This window comes from Grammomys surdaster, unplaced genomic scaffold (assembly GCF_004785775.1).
Source record: "Grammomys surdaster isolate TR1022 unplaced genomic scaffold, NIH_TR_1.0 351, whole genome shotgun sequence".
In the NCBI taxonomy this organism is placed as follows: Eukaryota; Metazoa; Chordata; class Mammalia; order Rodentia; family Muridae; genus Grammomys; species Grammomys surdaster.
In genome coordinates this window covers 2,930,555-2,951,051 of record NW_021604770.1, presented here as the reverse complement: position 1 = coordinate 2,951,051, position 20,497 = coordinate 2,930,555, and the positions used below count along the sequence as shown (strand labels likewise).

At 40.4% G+C, this 20,497-nt stretch overlaps 1 protein-coding gene across 3 annotated transcripts in view; it reads right to left on the bottom strand.

Annotated features, from left to right (window-relative positions):
• The window catches only part of Ldah (lipid droplet associated hydrolase), an 83,403-nt gene that overhangs the window by 58,497 nt on the left and 4,409 nt on the right, over positions 1-20,497 (bottom strand). For 2 of the 3 annotated variants that reach the window (XM_028779398.1, XM_028779399.1), the window contains exons 2-4: positions 16,238-16,383; positions 11,813-11,968; positions 6,167-6,310 (exon numbers count right to left, since the gene is read on the bottom strand). In XM_028779398.1, coding sequence (XP_028635231.1) covers positions 6,167-6,310; positions 11,813-11,966 — 298 coding nt within the window. In that variant the 5' untranslated portion in view covers positions 11,967-11,968; positions 16,238-16,383. The remainder of the gene's footprint in view (positions 1-6,166; positions 6,311-11,812; positions 11,969-16,237; positions 16,384-20,497) is intronic. The other variant, XM_028779400.1, reaches the window with a different exon arrangement.

Below are 20,497 nucleotides of genomic sequence, written 5' to 3'. Positions count from 1 at the left end.
ACTCCCATTTGTTAACATTTGTCTCAGTTTTTCTAGAATCATCCTTTTGTGGTATCAGAGAACATCTGCTCTGTTGTTATAGCCACTTTATGGTTCTGTCAATATACTGCGACCAGAATATTATTTCCAACTGTTCATAATCTTAACATGTGCTATTACGAAGCCAAACATCTGTCAACTTTTGATGTGCTGTCATAGCTTTCCTTCAGTCATTATGTAGTCCCCAGACTATGCCTTGCATGTGGGCACCTGTACTCAGGATCATCATCTCAGATGGGAAATGATGCAACTGTCCTGCTGCGCTAACCCATCTGCTATGGCACACACTTGTAAGTGTGACCGCTACATTACCTCTACTGGATCACATAGGTTGGTAAGGCCATGGCCACACTTGGCCTCATAGACCTCTGGGGATCCTCAGGGTAGAGATGGAAAGAGTCATCTCAGAAGGTGGAGACGGGCATCTCTAGTTCTATTTAATTCTCCTGCAGCACTGCATACCATGGCCTAGCTGAGGATTAATAAGCCCTCAGTGGGGCTTACCTAGCTACTCAGTATCTTGCTGGCCCTCTGGGCTAATGCCTCTAGATGGCACTGTTCTCATTAGGTAGCAGAAAGCTCAGTGTAACTGCTAAGTCATTAACTCATTAGTAAGTTCAGAAGCAGTCCAAACAATAAGCAGTCAAGAAAAGTTATACATAAGCAAGCATCAGCTTAAAACACAAATTAAATACATTTCCTAGAAATTCGGACTCACAGCAGACACTTTTCAGTGGCTGTGTGCACCAGTGCTTACTAAGTAGGGAAAAATCCATGGTCAAGGTATTGAAGATGTGGTCCTAAGACCAGCAGCACGAAGGCTTCTGGGAAGCTGTTAGAAATATAGATTCTTAGACGGTGTCCTACATCTACTGATCAGTGACTCAGGGGTGGCTATTTATGTTAATAAACAACACTGGTGCATGTCAGAGTTTGAGAATCCTGATCTTGGCTGATTCTTTCCATCTGTTTTCAGTTTCAAAGTTGCTACTCAGAGTATGTTTATTTGCTTCTGATTTTAGTACAGCTTTGGATGGTTACTGTGACTGCTGTTGTTGCCATAACTAAGAATTCCCTCTATACTATATATGTCTTTTTCTCCATGAACGGATGTAGGAATAAGAGAGGATGGCTGCTCATGACTCAGAAGTTTGAGCAAAGGGAATGGATAATAACTAGTTTTCACTAAGGAGCCACTAGTCTGTTCTTTAAAGAGTTTCTTGTAGACAGCAGATTGTTGGATCTTATTTTTATCTACTCTGAGAGACTATCCTTTAAAGTATTCATATTCAAACTTATTACTAATACAATTAGATAAATGATCATATACAATTTTAAATTTTAAAATTTTTTATTTGATTTTTAATTATATATATATACATACATACATACATACATACATACATACATATATATATGAATGCCTTTGTATAGGTATGTGCATGTGAGGGCATGTGCCTGGGGAGACCAGAAAACTGTCCTGGATTCCCTGGAGCTGGAGTTACAGGAGATTGTGAGCTGCCCAATTTGGGTCCTCTGAAAGAAAAGTCCTCTTAATTGCTTAGCCTCCCTTTTATCTCAACTAAGTGCATTCTGCTTTGATACCTTTTTTTTCCTTGCTTTTCTTTTTTCTACTTTTTTTGGTCTTAGTTGAGTATATTTAATCATTCCATTCTCTTTGTCATATCATGGTCATTATATTTCTTTAATTTAAAAAATTTATTACTATTATTATCATCATCATCATTATTTTTAGTGGTTGCCCTAGAATTTGCAGTACTTAATGTAAGACAAATGTAAGTAACAATGTATCACTTTACCTTTAGTTTTGTTACCTAACAATGATCTTAATTGTTCTCCTTCATCCTTTATGCCAGTGTCAACATTCATTCCACTTACCTGTACACTATCATCGCTTTCTAATCCAGCAGTTATTTAGAATAAGGAACTTAAAAACTTACTTATTTCCTCTTTGCTTTCCTTTTTTATATTTTTATTTGTGTGTGTGTGTGTGTGTGTGTGTGTGTCCCCACAGAGGTCACAAAAGGCGTTGGGTCCTCTGGAGGCAGAGTTCCAGGTGGTTATGACCCAATGGATATGAGTACTAGGAACTGAGCTGTGGTCTCTAAAGAACAGCGGGTCTTAACTGATCAGCCATCTTTCTAACCGATGCTTTTCCTTTCTTGTTACAGATTTGAGTTTCTATCTCTACCTCACTTTTCTTGTAAGGTAGAACTAAAGCAATCAGTCTCCTCTGCTTTTGTCTAGAAAGTTATTACTTTCTTTCCTTTACTTTCCACTTTCTTTCCTTTCCAAAAATAATTTATTAAAAATAATTTATTATTCCAAACAAAATTCTGGTTTGATGATATTTTTCTTCCCAAACTAAATATTTTACTTTATTCTCCTCTTTTGTATGTGACAGGTGGGTTATAGGAAATTTCATTGTTGTCTTTCAAGGGTTCTATTGGTTTCCTGTAATTTCAATATGTGACACACAGGCAAAGATTTTTGAGGATTTATCCTGCTTACAGTTCTCCAGGCTTCCTGCATCTGAGTTTTATTATGTGAGTGAAATGCTTCCATTACTTTGGCTCCGCTCTCTACACCCTCTGCTCCCTCAATCCTCTCCATCCTCTTCGCTCCCTCCTTTACCTCCATCCTCTCCATCCTCTCCACTCTCTCCTTTACCTCCATCCTCTCCATCTTCTGGTATTGTAATTATGCAGATGTTGCATCTTTGAAACTGCCCATAGTTCTTGGATATCCTGTTCTTTAAGAACATCATTTTTTTCTGTTTGGAAAGTTTCTACTTGATCTATTTTCATTTTTATGGATCTTTTCCTTAGCTGCACTGGGCCTAATAGCAAGCCCATGAAAGCCATTTTTCATCTTTGTTGCAGTATCTTCTACTACTTTATTTTTGTTCTTTCTTAAAAAGTATCCAACTGTCAACTCGAATTACTATGTTTTCATTAGTCTCAATATATTAATTGTCATAGTTATTTTGACCATTCTATCTGATAAGCTTAATGTTGGCAACAGGCACATCTGAATTTGGTTATGGTTCGCAATTTGTTGTTCAGTCTTATTGTTTTTCTCTTGCCTTTTACAAAGCCTTGTAACTTTTCTGACTAAAGTTGGACATGATGTACCAGTACTAGGAACTGAAGTGAACAAATAGATTCTTGGCATCTAGCTTTATATTAAGGTGGCCAGGAACTGAGCTACGTTTAATATTTATTAGAGGCTCTGATTTCATCCATGCCATTGTTTGTTCACCCTTCCTGCTGTTGGTTTCCCGGAAGACCTCCTTAATAGATCCTGTAACTTGCAGTGCGCACGCACACCTTTGTTTTACACAAAGCCTATTACATAGTGTAAAATATGGGGCTGGGGGAAGAAGCATTCTACAATTGTATAGTTAATATACAATATATGGGGCCTGAGATTCTGTGCTGTGATCATAACAAATGCTTTTCAGATCATTTTCCTTCTCTATGTGAGGCAAGAAGGCTAGGAGGCCCTTCCCTTGGGTTAGACAAGGTCTGGCAGGGTCTCATCCCTTGGAGAGTAGGCTTATGCTACTGAGAATTCTTTGGGAATGATGCAAACAATCCCCCCTCCTATTCCTACCTCAAGAAGATCTTGGAAGATATTCTCAGATAATCACTGTGTCAGCTTTACTGCCATGATAAAGTACCACAGAGATTGGCTCATGGTTTTAGAGGTCTCAACCCACAGCTGTCTGGCCCTGTTGTTTTGAGTATTGGGAAACAGATCATCTCGGCAATGAGCAGTAGGACAAAGCTGCTGGCTTTCTGGGGACTAGGAAGGAAAAAGAGAAAGGAAGAGGACAAGGAAAAAAAATATCCTCCGAGGTCATGACCCCAATGAACTAAACTACTTAGTCCAAAAAAAGGTTTATCACCTCTCAGGATTCAATTACATTATGAATCCCTAAATGGAGTACTTCGTTCATGAGGTCAGAGTCCTCCTGGCATACATCTATCAAGGAATCTAATGTATGTTTGAAAACTGTTCCCTGGAGACCACTCCCTCAGTGGAAAAACATTTTGGGGACATTTAAAATCTAAATGGTAATTGGGCATTGGCATATTCCTACAATCCCACCACTAGAGAGAGAGAGAGGCAGAAGAATTGCAAGTTTAAAGACATCTTGAGTTATTTAGTGAGGTCCTGTCTTAAAACATAAACAAGCAAAGCTGGAGAGATGGCTCAGAAGTTAAGAGCACTTGTTGTTCTTGCAGAGGACCTGGGTTCAATTTCCAGTACCCACATGGTGGGTCACAACCAATCTGTATTTCTGATCTGACCTCCTTAGGCACCAAGCACATTCATGGTGTACATACATACATGCAAGCAAAACACCACACACATAAAATAATAAATCTTAAAAAAAAAAAGAGAGAGAGAGAACAAAATAAAAAAACAAGGAACAAAACTAAAACCAAAGTCCTAATACTGCCAAAGAACTGAAGTGGGAGTTCTGGAGGGAATACTCACGGGAGCCTGGGAAGCCCCTGAGAATTTCCACTTCACTCTCAAATGTCTGCACTGCACCTCTGTGTGTTCTACTGGCTAAGGCTTGCCTAAGTTCTTCCAAGTGAGCTGCTCTCTCACATCGGTGCCACTGGTCCCAGTTGTACACGCCCTAGCCCTGTTTTCTTGAGTGCCTGACACACCTAAGAAAAATTACTGGTTTTCAGTTTGTTCAGTTTTGTTTTGTTTTGTTTTGTTTTGTTTTGTTTTGTTTTGTTTTCCTGGTTGGGAGGACAGGAGTGGTAGATTCCAAATTCTACAAGTCAGAGATGAAACTAGAAGTCTACTACTTATTTTGGAAGAATTTTGCATTAGATTCTTTCCTCATGTATAATGTTTGCCAGCTAAAATTTCTGAACAGTAATCAGCAGTAAATAAATGTTCAGCAGTACCTTTATGAAAAAAGTAAGTATATTAGTCAGGTCTAAGACACACAGTTCCTCATTACATCTTTACAAAGGGCAAACAAAACAAAACAGAACAAACAAACCCCAAAACCTACAGAAGATAAACCCACCATGAATGAGACAGTTCTCACAGGCTTAATTCAATTTGCGTAAGATTCCTGGGCTTCTGTATTCAGCATTAAAGTACTAGAGAATCTCTCCTCTCAGAGGTAATATGCCAATGTTTACTTGTTTTGAAGTTAACAATTTTTGATCATAATTAAATCAAAGTATAATTTATAATATTCTTTTCCAATTTTAAATTATAAAGCAGCAATTTTAAACATTTTATTTAGCTTCCGTATTGTTTAAATTTTACCTAACAGGTACATATCATTTTAATTTGAAAAATATTATTTTAAAAAAATGAATAAAATCATGCATTAGTCACTGGAACTAAGAGATCATCTGTAAACTGTAAAGTTATGAACAAGATAAATTGGTGTTATTTATCTACATGAATACACTAATGTTCAGAGAGTATTCAAAAGAGTTCATATACATAATCATAACCACAATCATTTTAAAACAGAAAACAATTACATCTGACATGATGGTGAGTGGCCAGAGTACAGTTAAAAATAAATTAACCAAAACTAGCCTTGAATATCATCTAAGATCATTCATAAAGTACAGGTTTGTGTGTTGAAATCTGTATATTAATGTCTAAGAGAATCAGGAATATATAATCATAAAGACTACAAAGGTAAAATGTTACTTATCTTTAGATCAGAAAGCGTGGCCTGTAAGAACCAGGAGCGAAGCAAGCAATAAAGCCCCTACCTCCCTCAAACAACCACCGGGAAAGAGCTAAGCTTGACATCTATAGGGAGTTTAAATTATGTATTCTCTCACTTAAAAAACACTTTAGGAAAGTAGACATCTGAGAATTCTCATGGGTAAAATGCAAATACTTGCAGCCACCCTTTCCCTACCAAACCCTCTAGCACATCACCACACAGAAGCTCAGCTCTCCCTTCTCAAAATTATAAAAATGTGCCCCTGGGGTCTTAAGTCACAGCAGGGACTTGCACTTGTGAACTGTGAATGCTAACAGACTTTCTAGAAACTTGAGTACCTGTTGAGTGTGAATCTTAAAGGTGTTAACAAGGACATACCCTGCGGTGCTGTAAGAATCTTCTTGTCTTTGGGAATGAAGGAACAGCCAGCATGAGAGATTATCCATACTGGGAAGCGGCTCTTCATCAGAGAGTACAAGGCCTTTGCAAATGGCTCATAGAAGGGGGAATGGCCTGGGTTACCTAGGAAAAGAAAAGACTAGATTTGAAAGAGCAACAGACCTATGCAAGTTGATGTATAGGCCAGGAAAGGTGGCTCAGAGTTTTCTCACACCATTTTCTATAAATCTAGCAAACATTCACACTGACACTTAGGTATCACAAGAAAGATCTTCAAGCCACAAATCAAAGCACAGAAATATCTTTTTAAATCACCCTTATGTGGCTTCCCACTGTTACCTGGATAAAACCCCAAACCACTAATACTGTCTTTATGGCATTTCAAGATCAGATCTTATGGCATTTTAAGATCATCTCAGTTATTAAGCTGTACCAAAGTAAAACTAAAGCAAAACAACAAAACTAACCAATAAACCCATGCCAGTCAAACCTTAGAAAACTTAAGTCTACCCAGTGTTATCTTGTCATTTGCCACAAGTATCTGTAGTATGTACGTGTGTGTATGATCACTGACTGAAACAGACACTCCATGTAATTTATTGTATGTATATAAATGTATTTTTGACATAGGTACAGAGAAACAGAATAATGAATACGATACAGCTGCAGGGTGAAAGACAATGAAGTAGGGGTGTCTAGCCTGTAATCATCATCTGTACACATTCTTCATTGTCTGTAGTCCTTGCCACAGATGCCTCTTTATTTCTTCACTCTGTCAGGTTTTCTCTACTTTAGCTGAACACGGTCTGTGACAATGGCATATGAATCCTGACTGGCATCCACACATGGTGTTCGTATCTTGCAGGCGGCCTGGGCTGCAGCCTGGCTTCCCCTATGGATTGTAAGCTTTGGAATTTTTTTACTCGCTCTATGCTTTGACTTTTCATCCATGAAATGGGATAATGTACACATGTACATGATGCTAAGAGCATTTATAGATGTGTGACATATTTTAATATTGCTTGAGACACGGTAATAGCTATGTAGGTGTTAACTATTCCACTTGTACAGCCTTCTGCAATCATGGTACTCTGTAATTGTCTCATTGTTCATACTGTTATCATGTTCCTACAGTATTCTGACCGAAAGCTTTAAGTTCTGACCATCTTTGCTACATAACGGTTACTCTTTGGTTAGCTTGCTGGCCACTGTGCAGTTGCAGATGAGGGAAGGGAGACAAGGGCTATCAACCGAAGGTGGGCACTCTCGCTGTCTGTGAGTGTCTGCCTCATTTTTATAAATGAAAACCTTTGGAATGGGGATGCTGTTGAGCATTAAGCAGAAAACAGCACACAACATCTTCCCATTCAAGAGCCAGTTTCATAAGATCAGTAACTCTAACACATCCCCCACTCATCTGGAGCATCTTCTGAGCCAACACTCAGCTTCTACAGGAACTTGTTTTGGAATCAAATAATTCAATTTATTTATTTTGTCCTTTGCTAAAACATTCCATCTTATATACCTTCACACACACACACACACACACACACACACCATACTAACCTATTAGTACTAAATGTACTAACACATACATCTTTTTCTCTTTATTTAAAACTTTCTAGGCTAGTCTCAAACTTTAGTTCCACTTTAAAATTCACAGAGATCTGTTGGCCTCTGCTTCTCTAGTGCTGGGACTAAAGGTGCGTGCCACCACTGCCTAGCTTACATATTACTTTACAAAGAATTTACTGACTGTAACCTCCCTGGAGTGTGTTCTATCCCAAAATCACATTTTTATACCACCTAATCAACATATGCTAGAAGTATCACTTGCTAACCCTCTGAACACAGTGAGATCTTACCTGAAGTTAGTGTGTTACACGTTCTAACTCACTTAGTCTTCATTTGATGTAGCAGTGAGAACAAACAGGTTGTGTAACTGCTGACACAAGGTAAAGTCATTTGGGAAGAGGGAATTGCAACTGAGAAAATGCTCCCACCAGACGGGCCTGTGGGCAAGCGTGTGTGTTGGGACCCAACTCTTAGCCGAAAGCGGCTATCATCTTTACAGCCATCTCGAGCCATATACCTGACAAGAGACTTGTTTTCAACAGCCCGCAACAGCTGAGCACACTCTGATAAACATCTTGTTTTGCTGTTTAGTGCCGCCAGCAGTTGGGCGCACGTGGTCTCCACACTGCTAGCTAGGTGCACGTGGTCTCCGCGCTGCTAGGCGCATGACGTAGTGCCTTCAGCTGAGCTTGTCCACAAGGGCAAGGCACGTGGTAAAGGGTATAAATACCTAGGATTTCCTTTCAATAAACGAGACTTGATCAGACTCTGTCTTGTCTCCATTTTTTGCATCTCTCGCCCTTCCATCCCCACTCTCTCTCTTGCTAGACCCTGACCTGGGGACCAGAGCAGCAGAACAGGCGTTACAAAGTAGCAGAACGGCCGTTACACCTGTGCTGCATTTTCTTAATTGATAATTGATGTGGGAGTAGCCAGCTCCCTGTGGGTGGTGGCATCCCTGGGCTGGGGATTCTGGGTGCTATAAGGAAGCAGGCTGATCAAGTAAAGCAGGGCAAGACGGTAAGCAGCTCTCCTCCATGCCCCTGCATTAGTTTCTGCCTTGAGTTCCTGCCCTAATTTCCCTGAATAATGGACAATAAAGCTACAAGATGAAATAAACTCTTTCCTCCCCAGTTTGTTTTTGGCCATGGCGTTTTATCACAGCAATAGAAGGTAAGCATTACAAAATGGAAGTTGTTAGAATTATTACAAACAAACAATGATTTAGGTGCAACGGTTCCGATGACAGGTTGTACAAAAACACTTTGAGCACAAGATAATGGAACACTATAGAAAGGCCTTTTCTTCCTGTCTTGGTGTAAGTTCAAGTTCGTCCTCTTATTGATTATAGGATCCTAATTAATTAATTCTTCTTTAATATATGATTTATTATCAAGTAAAATGCCAACTACAGTACGCTCAGTTTCTCTATTCTAGTTGTATAGCTTCCACTGTATATTATTTTAAGCAGTACATTTGCATCGGGAACTCGCTGTTTGGAAGTCACTATGCCATACACAGGCGTATGAGGAGTTCCATGGGGTTTATACAGTACGAGGGAATACACATATATAACCAGGTGAGCTGATTCACGAGTGGGATAACTCCTATAGACAAAACAAACAGGATGCTGTGATAGGCATTAGTATGACTTAAAAAGCAAACGGCAAACCCAAGGTCTGAGGAAGTAACTTTTCTGAGGCCCAGAAGGTAAGACAAAGGCATTGAAGAAATAAGGAGCTTAGTTGTTAAAGCTATGCACGTCCCCAGCTCTTGGCTCTTCCTGTCACATTCAATGTCACCATGACCAAGGGAACACATGGATACCGAAACCTGGATGCCACAGGGTTGAGAAGGAGAAATAAATAGTCAGCATCTTGAAGACTGCAGTAAGAAATCTGCCTTTTAGCCTAAGAAACACAGGTGGTGGTAGTTAAGAGTTAAGGCATGATCAGGTTTCACTCATTTTTTTTATATTCAAAGAATAATTAGAAAACAATATTCTAGTAATATACACGAAATAGGCAACTTCCTATAAAGATATGAAGCACCACATCTTATTCAAGAAGAATTCAATAATCTCAATGATCCCACTATGAACTAAAGAAAGTCAGGCTTAAAGATTAAAGATCTCATGAACAAATCCAGATCTACATGGCTTCTCTGTTAAATGCTGCCAAATATTTGAAGGGGAAAAATACTATGAAGTTCATAGGTATTCTTCTAGATAACATGCAAGGAAGAAATAGTTATTAACCCGTTCTGTGAGGCCTATATTACCCTCACACCAAAACCAGGTGCAACTTCTAGAAAAACAGAACTACAAGTCAGTAGTCTAATGAACACACATGAAAAATTCGAATCTAAAGGCTAGCAAATTGGATCCGTTAGGATGTTTAAAAAAGTACATTATGACTAAGTAGAGTTGATTGCAGGATGACAGGATTCATTTAACATTTAAAAATTGATTTTACTTATTATGTTTATAAGCTGAATGAGTCACATACTCAGAGTCAGTTTGTCAGGAGTGCATTTCATAATATAGGTACAATTTTAATACTGAACATGAAACACTGACTCAGACTTCCTACTATCTAGCCACAGTCTTTACACCTAGTGACGCTAGTCTCTTTCCATTAATGTCTACTTGTCTATGTATTTATCTTCTCTTTCCCCTGGTTTCTCACACTCTAGCACATCTTGGCTTGGTACTTACCAGGAATCGAGGGCTGTCCTCAAACTCAAAGCAATCCCCTTGCCTCAGCCTGCCAAGTGCTGAGGTCAGAGTCATGCGCCATCATGCCCACCATTTCTCTACCAAATGTATCTACCTCTGTGTACGTAAGGTTCTCTCCCCTCAGCTGGTGTGGTTCTGGGATCCACTTGTCACAGTTTTCATATTTCACTGCACCTATCTCGGAGGACTGGGCAGGTCTGACCTCTTTACCCATCCTCTTAGCAACCATTTCCTGAAAATGAAGGTTCTATACAACCACGTATGGGCAGTGTTTAGAGAGCAACACAGTGCAACACAAGGAGGCTGCTGAAGATAGCATTCCTGGAGAGGCCACAGAACTCTGGATGCCTCTACTTGTAAACACGCACCCCAACTTTCACGACAGTTCATGTAGATGAGGTCCCAAAGGAAAGGTAATGGAATCTACCAACAAAGGAGAGGAATAAGCCTAGGCCTCAGAAATCTGACAAAAATGACTGAGGCCACAGAGGAATAGACACATTGGAAAAATCTCTTCGTGCCACAAGGAAAGGGACCATGGAACTAGGAATGTGTCACACCTCCCTCTGTCTGCAGTGCACCCGCCAACAGCTTCCTCTACTTCCTCCGCACACAGGAAGCATGGCTTCCCAGTGGGCTCTCTGCCCCTTGAACCTTTTTAGTAGAGCTCTTAGTATTCTGTAACACCTCAGGCACTTCAATGGCAGAGGCGGATTTTTTTGTCTTTTTGCTGAATACACAGAAGAAACAATGAGTCCCCCTAGGAGGGTGGGGGGGCGGGGGCGGCGTTCAGCGGGCTGCCTACCTCACTTAGCTACTTCACAGACCTTAAGACTTACTCTGTTCATGACCTCTTAACCCTTCTCAGTCACTCACGCATTCCCTGAGAAACTGGATGCTTAAGTGGCGGTCCTCTTGTTATGCACATGTTGTGACTGCAAAATCCAGCTGGATTGAGTCACCACCTCTGCCCTATAATTTATCACAGTTATCAAATCCAAAAGGACTTATTTGCATTAAGTTTAAGCAACAAATTCCCCTCTTAAGAATGACTGTGCCACCGGGCAGTGGTGGCACACGCCTTTAATCCCAGCACTTAGGAGGCAGAGACAGGCGGATCTCTGAGTTCGAGAGTTCAAGGCCAGCCTGGTCTACAGAGTGAGTTCCAGGACAGCCAGGGCTACACAGAGAAACCCTGTCTCGAAAAACAAAACAAACAAGCAAACAAACAAACAAACAAGACTGTAAGTTTACTTCCAGAAAAGGTTACGCTAAAGAGAAATGTTTTGACTGCCTGTGACTTTTCGACTTACCGGGAATGATGAAGATAAGCTGTTTTGGCTTGTTGACACCTTGTTTATCAAAGAGGTTAGTCCAGGGCCCACATTTTATGATCCGGGTTTCAACTCCACCACAGAGAAAGAATTCTTCATGCACAGGAATTCGTTCGTCAACTTCCGAGGCCATTTCTAAATAAAAGGGTGGAAGGGGGTGAGAAACGAGGCACAGAGCCAGCAGACAGCAGGTGTGGTGCTGCATAGCTGTAGTTTCAGAACTCGGGAGGTGGAGACATGAGTTCAAGGTTAGCTGCTTCAGCTACATGGGGTTTGAGGCTAGTGTGAATTACAGGAGACACTCTCTCAACCCCCCTACCACCACATAAGGCAGAGGAAACTGCGAGCCAAAGACAGTATTGGAGAATAAAAAGGGGGAAGTTTAAAAAACCATGTAGTAGAATGTAGCAGGGTATTTATTCTGCTACACTGTATTTGAAGTGGAGCTTGGTGATTAGGCAGTACAAGAGGAGGTGGAGCTGGGAGAAGAAGAGAGGAAGGGGAGGGGAGAAAGAGGGAAAGGGCAGAGGAGAAAGAGAAAAAGGGAAGGGGAGAAAGAAAGGAAGAGAAGAAGGAGGCTAGCAGCCATGGAGAACCATGGATGGGTCAAAGGCTGTCCTGGATAGCAACTTCTATCAAAAGGTTAGATACTGGGTAACAACTCTAATTGTGTGGGCATCTCGTTAATTGAGCATTTCTAAATATGTAAATCCTTTAGACAATCATTAAGCTTTAAGAGTCTTCATTCTACGAGGTACTGTGAGGATGGCAGATATTGTCTGGAGTTCAGCCGAGCTCTGTGGATGCAGTGTGGGGGATTGGCAGAGCCATCCTCCACGCTGGCGTCTCGTGGGTGCCATGGCCTGTGCATCTAGCTAGCTGGAGTCCTGGTCAGAGCCGGGGAGCAGTGGGAACATGGTGGCTGCCCAGGAACAAGCAGGACCGGGCTGCTGTTTTCTAAATATCATCCCTACAGAAGAAAATGCCACAGAGCGTGTCAAAGATACATGACTATTCAGCTATCTGCATTACAAGACTAAAAGACAAAAAAGGGGGATTCCCACGGAACATGCAGTCACATGGTCAAGAACGAAAAGACCAGAAAGGAGCAGAAATCAAAGTCAGATTAGCATTCTTGTCCTCCCTGTCTCCAGTTGGGAGTAACAGTGCACTTGGATGATGTCCATCTCCCTAGTCTGGAGCTCTCTGATGGCCTGGTGTCCCACCTGACAGGGGCCCTCCACCTTCAACTGGCAATGGCTGGTGAAAGGCTCAGCTCTCCCTGGATGGAAGGCCACTGAGCTCCTATATGCTCAGTCTAGTCATCCTCTTCTTTAAAACTTCTGTAAGCACATTGTTTTGTGTAATGGAAACACTACATCATTGAATTATGAAAGAGGTAGGCAGACAATACTTAGGACATGAGGCAGCAAGCATGAATAATTCTCTGAATAACTTCATACATACAAACTGGTGACCCTGAATTAAGTAATCCCTCCATTGCCTTCTTTGGTCCATCTGTGGGCACTAAGTCTTTTTTTAAAAAATTTTCATCATTATTGTTTTTACTTATTCACTTTACATCCTGTGGACTGCCTCCCTCCTGGTCACCCCTCCACTCCCTACTCCATCTGTCTCCCCGTTCTTCTCTGAGTGGGTGGGGCCCCTCTAGGTATCCCCCGACCCTGGCACATCAAGTCTCTGTGAGGCTAGGTGCATCCTCTCCCACTGAGGCCAGATAAAAGGCAATCCCTGACACTATTTTAATGATACTCTGTTCTGCCTGAAGACTAAGTCTTAAACACTTCAAAACTCTAACTTTCTAACCCAGTGGTTTTCAACTTTCCTAATGCTGTGACCTCACACTGTGGTGACCCCCATCCATAACATGATTTAGATGCTACTTCACAACTGTAATTTTGCTCCTGTTGTGAGTTGTAAATATCCGATATGTGGCCCCTGTGGAAGACCGGGAATCACCGTTCTAGCTCCTTCACACCAACCTGGCCCTTGGTCTAGCCTGTCCTTTCCTTAGTGCCCGCTGTTCCTCTGCTCCTGTCACTCTGCTCCAAGTGTTATCCCTCAGTTGCTTCTGGAATGCACCCCCCCACCCCCGGTTTCAATGACCAGCTGATGACCAGCTGACTGCCTCCCACCTCCCAGTTCTAGCCCCACTCTCATCCTGCCATTCACAGCTCTGACCCAGGCTTCTAAAACTTTTCTTTTGTGAGGGGAGGCCATGTTGAGCTCTTGGTGGAAGAGACTGGAGAGGCCCAGTGGAGGCTTCCTTGCAGGCTCTTGTCAGCCTGTGCTTCCTCCCCCTGAGTTGGTCAACTGTGAAATCCCCCAACTGCAGCTGCCTCCAACTGGAGAAGACTTTGTCAGCAAAAGATAAATCGCAATCACAGGAGCTTTTTTCCACTGGTAGAACTAAGAACTCCCGGAATGGAGCGACTGGAGGACAAGGATGCTGCTAAGCATCAAGACCCACAGTAAAGGTTCAAAAAGACAAGGATGCCAGAGTGGAAAACACTGCTCTAGGGCTGAGTCTCTATAGAGCACCACTTACACCAGCACTGGGCTGGCCAACATAATGTGTGGTTTCTGTCTCCTGATTTAATTAGGACTCACATATCCCTCCTGAGATGGTGCAGTGTCCTCTGTGAATATTTCCCACCTTAGACTCAGCTCAATTGTGTTTCCCACATGAAGCCTCAGTCCGTATCCAAGGAAAAGGAAATCTCTTGCTTCATATTACCTGTTGTCACCTTTTAAAGAAAATGTGTGGTGGTATGTGTTTGAAACAGTGTATGTATGTATGTATGTATGTATGTATGTATACATACATACATGAATGTAGGTATATGTACCTATGCACATGCATGGAGAAGCCAGAAGGGGACACCCGGTGCTTTCCCATATTACTTTTTTGCCTTGTTTCCTTGAGATGGTCTGCCACTGAGCATGAAGCTCATTCTTTGGCTAGGCTGGCCAGTCAAGCAGCTCCAGAGATCCTGCTGTCTCTATCCCCCTATGTTAGAGATATGGGCAGTCTGGCCACACCTGACTTTTATGTGGGTGCTGGAGATTTGAACTCAGATCTTCATCTTTGCACAGTAAACATCCTCATTTCCCCAGCCGACAGTCATTTTCTCAAGTGGACACTAGTTAGGTAGTCAGCTAAGCTTAAAACTTAGTGCAAGCACTCAATGTCTTTCCCTGGACTGCTCATCTTAATTAAGGCAAATGCAATGCCACTTAGGAGTCAGTATGATGGAAAATCCTATACATCTGAAAGCCATCTGATAGCGTGGGACGATACCTATAAAAAGCAATCACTTTGTCTTAGCTTGAAGAATTGATTCTAAAACAAACAAAAATTACAAAAAAAATTCTGTAAAGGATGCAGTTTACAATAGCCAAAGTGCTGGGGAACCCAAGCGGACACTCACGGAGTTAAGTAAATTGTGATAAAGTGTTGTATAGACAGTCAATTATATAACGTCCAGTATAAGGGGCTGAGAAGCTCTAGTTCTGTATCCTGACCAAACATACTCCATCGAGACAGCTTTGCTAATTTCCTGTAGGTTTCCCTTTCCTCTAACGTTTCTGTCACTGCTCTAGTCTTAGGATCTGCCGTCCCTTTACTACCTTTGTTTATGTCTATATTAGTTTTACTGTCATTTCTATGAATTTAGAGAGGAAGAAGGAATAAACACCAGCACTCAAAATTTCATGTTTAACCAAAAGTCTTAATTGTTTTTTTTTTTAAAGCAAAAATGAAAAGGCCTATGAAAGTGGGAACCATCCCTGACACCAAATGTGTTGACTAGGTATCAGTCACCTTTTTACACAGACTTATTTTAGTTCACCAGTTAATGTCACTCTAGCCTCGTCTCAGGAACTACCACAGCACAGTAAGTGCATTTGTGAAGGTTTTCTGACATTTACAATGTATCAGAAACAAAGTTAGATGGGGCTTTATACAAAATGTTAAATGTGGACCCTGACTGTGAAGCTACTGGCCACACTTAACAGTTCACCAGTGGGAAATGAACAGGTTTGCCTAAGTTGCACAAATTGTAATTACACTTGGTTCGCATCCAGCCTGACTCCTGAATCAGCCATTAAACACATCTGCCTCTTAACTACTTAATTACAAGTAAATGACACCTTGGGAGTTTGATTACCCTCAAGATTTATGAGAGTTCAAGTAGATAAGAAATACAAGCATAGTCTATAAAATCTGCAAAACAAACCTGCAAGCACAATTCTAAAACCAGTGCAAGTGAAGCGGGGCTAAGATGTGTGCAGTTCCCACACGTGTCCCCACGGCAGCTTTTCCTCCCCTTCCCTCGTTTGTCTTATCCTCACCGAACAGTGAAGAAGGAAAGAAAATCTTACCTGAGAAGTAATTCAGTTCTGCAAGTGACAAAAGGCACGGGAAGACAATTAAACGTTGCCGAGGAGTGACAGTTCCACCTTCCGATTCAGCTGCAGCCTATAGGCAGGCTTGGATTAAATCAATTTGATAAGCATCGAGAGTCCGGCTGGATGAGAACCAAAACCAAACAAAGTGTGACTGCAATTTGTGCAACTTAGGCAAACCTGTTTTCCTAAGGACAGGTGCTTATGGGTATTAATGATCTTTGAATTTTGAATTTTATGTGGCAACATCATTTTTCTAATTTAATCTCATACAAAAAATAGATAAAACAGAAAATCAGCATTTGATCAGTATGAATCTTAGAAGGTCAAACCAATATTTTCATTATATATTTATTATAGTATTTATAATACAAATATATAAACTACAATGTATGAAGCCAATAAGAACAATAAAGCTGAACTGCTGAAGAGAAATATTCAAAGGAGAGTTGAATGTGCATCTTACTCGGCTTCAGCATCCAAATGTCTACTGTTCATTTCAGCTACTCAGAATTCCTACAGTCATGTAGGAACAGGCATAACTTTTTAAACAGCTTGATTTTTAGGATGCCCTGAGAGCCTTCAATCACATTAAACATCAAAAAGACACAGGGGAGTTTTTGTTCTTGTTTTTTTTTTTTTTTTTTTTTTTTTTGGACTTCCTCCCTTTCTTTTGGTATGTGTGTGTCTTCACCTGTGGTGCACATGTATGGCAGACAGAAGTCAACTTTAGGTATCTCTGTCTACTGTTTTCTGGAACCTCAATGTTTTCATACAGAGTCTCTCACTAAACTGACTGGCTGGCCAGAAAGCTTTCAGAACCAATGTGTCCCTTCCCACTCTCCCTATGCTGAGGTTTCAGTAGAGCTTTTACGTGAGTACTTGGGATCCAAACTCAGGTCTTTCTGCTTGCACCGAGCTTCCTCAATCTGCAAGAGTTCAATTACTAACTATATCTAATAACCTGTATTATTCACTACACACATCTGGTGGCTAAGAAACTTCTAAAACGTCCTCAAAAGCCAATTTTTATGCACATTGTCAAGCACATACACCACTTATTGTCTCACTCTGAAACACAGCAGAACATACACTTTGTATGCATCTGACTCTTGAATGGAAACTGATTTATGTGTTTTCTGGGTACCACTATTTAATCTAGTTATGAATTATTTGGTGACTGAACATGTACAGCAGATTGAGTTTTTCAAGGTTCATGGCAGACACACAAAGTTTGTTTCTTATAGAAAGACAATATGTGAAGGAAATATGAAAAATAGCAGATGCTCTATTTCAAACACCAATATGCTGCTGACTACCTATGTGTATTAAACAACAGAGGTGAGCCTGGGTGTTGGTTCTCATTAGAGGTTTTCTGAGCAATGCTGGGGAATGAACTCAGGGCCCTGTACATACTAGGCAAGTGTTCTACTACTGAATAATGTTACCAGCCATTCAAGGTTTGTTTTTAATTTTAAAATCTGATTTTGCAATTGCAGACTAGCTTGCTTCCAAAAATCTTCCACTGGTGAAAATTAGAAAAGCCAAGGAAAAGCTTTTCCTGTCTGCTAAACCAAATCAAACCAAACCAAACCAAACCAAACCAAATCAAACCAAACAAAAACAACAACAACAACAACAACAAAAAACCCAAAAAACAAAACAAAACAAAAAAACCAACAACAACAAAAGACCCAGCAATTACTGAAAGAAATAGCACAATAATATGTAACAAATTTTTATAACAGGAAAAAATGTAATATATAAGTAAGAAGAAAGCAGAGAATTGGTATAAAGACATAATATCAAATATATGGCATGTAGAGCCTAAGCACAGGCCTTCTCTGTTCCCCAGACCCAATGCCTCAGGCTTGTCCCTAGCACTGCAACAGATCAGTAGCTGCAGGCTCTCTTCCCCACTGCCTGTGTCTCTTATGGATCCCATGAACCCCCAAGAAGGATCACTTCCTGACCTCCCTACACACACACACACACACACACAAACACACACACACACACACACACACACACACACACACACACACACACACCAGTTGATGCATGACAGCCTCCAACACCAGCAGGCATTCAACTGAGCAGGCCAGTAAAACAGGCAACACACAGTCTAAATTATGCTCTTTGAAAATACAGAGAAGAAACAGAAACCAAGGACAAAACACCCACCCAACTAAGACAAATCCAGAAACCAGCACCTAGACCTATGATCACTTCAAACCCAGATGCTTAGGTGCCACTGTAAGAACACAGTCAATAACACCCAGGACAGCATGTCTCTACTAGAGCCCAACCGTCCTATCATAGCAGGTTCTGAATATTCCAATATGGTGGAATCCTAGAAAAAGACCTTAAAACTAACTATGTGAAGATGATAGAAGTCCTTAAAGAGGAAATTAATAAATCCCTTAAAGAAAGCCAGGAAAACACAAACACACATACATATACACACATTATACCACCACCACCACCAAAATAACAGAATACAACAATTACTGGTTATTGATATCTCTTAATACCAACAGCCTCAATTTTCTAATAAAAAATCACAGGCTAACAGAACAGATTAGAAAACAAAATCTACCTTTCTTCTCCATCCAAGAAACATACTTCAACATCCAGGATAGATATTACCTCCGGGTAAAAGGTAGGAAAAAGATAGTCTAAGCAAATGAACCTAAGAAGCAAGCTGATGTAGCCATTTTAATATCCAACAAAATAGACTTCAAACTAAAACTAACCAAGAGATGGGGAAGGACAATACATAGTTAACAAAGGAAAAATTCACCAATTTTAATTCTTAACATCTATACCCTAAACACAAGGCCACCCACTTTTGTAAATGAAACACTACTACAGCTTAAATCACACACGGATATGGAGACTTTATCTCTTACACATGCCACTCTTACTAATGAACACGGCATCCAGACAAAAACTAAACAGAGAAACACTGAAACTAATAGATGCTTTGAACCAAATGGACCTAACAGGTATTTACAGATCGTTTCACCCAAACACAAAGAATACACCTTCTTAGTACCTCACGGACATTCCAAAATTGACCATAAACTACAACACAAAGCAAATCTCACAGATACATGAAAACTGAAATAACTTCCTACATCCTATAAGACCACCACATATTAAAGCTGGATATCAGCAGCAGCAGAAACAACAGAAATCTTACAAACTCATGGAAACTGATCAACTCTCTACTGAATGAAAACTGTATCAAGATAGAAATAGGAAAGAAATTAAAGACCGTCTAGAAGTCAATGAAAATAAATGCACTGCAGAGTCAAACTTATGGTACAAAATGAAAGTGATGCTAAAAGGAAGTACATAGCACAGAGTACCTACATAAAAAGACTGGAGAGATCTCAGATGAGTTTAGCACAGAATTCTACCAGACTTTGAAAGAAGAGTTGACACCAATACACCTCAAATTATTCCACAGAGAAACAGAAGGAATATTGCTCAATTCATTTTATAAGGCCACAGTTATGTTGATACCCAAGCCACATAAAGACTCATCAAAGAAAAATTACAGACCAATTTCCCTTATGAACATAAATGCAAAAATACTCAATAAAATACTTGCTAACTGAATCCAAGATCACATCAAAAAGATCATCCACCAAGATCAAGTAGGCTTCATCTCAAAGATGCAGGGATGGTTCAATATATGAAAATCTGTCAACGTAATCCACCATATAAACAAAATGAAAGAAAAAAAAACCCACATGATCATCTCATTAGATGAAGAAAAGGCCTTTGACAAAATCCAACACCCCTTCATAATAAAAGTCCTGGAGAGATTAGGGATACAAAGGACAAACTAAACATAATAAAGGCAAATTACAGATTTACAGCTAGCGTATAGTCAACATCAAATTAAATGGAGAAAAAGGCAAAGTAACCTCACTAATTGAGAAATAAGACAGGGTTGTTCACTCTCTCCATATCTATTCAATATAGTACTTGAAGTTTTAGACACAACAATAAGACAACTGAAGGAGATCAGGGGAATACAAGTTGAAAGGAAGAAGTCAAAGTATCATTATTTGCAGATGATATGACAGTATATACATAAATGACTCAAAAATTCCACTAGGGAACTTCTACAGATGATAAACACTTTCAGCAAAGTGGCTGGATACAAGATTAACACAAAGCAAAGCAAAGCAAAGCAAAGCAAAGCAAAGCAAAGCAAAGCAA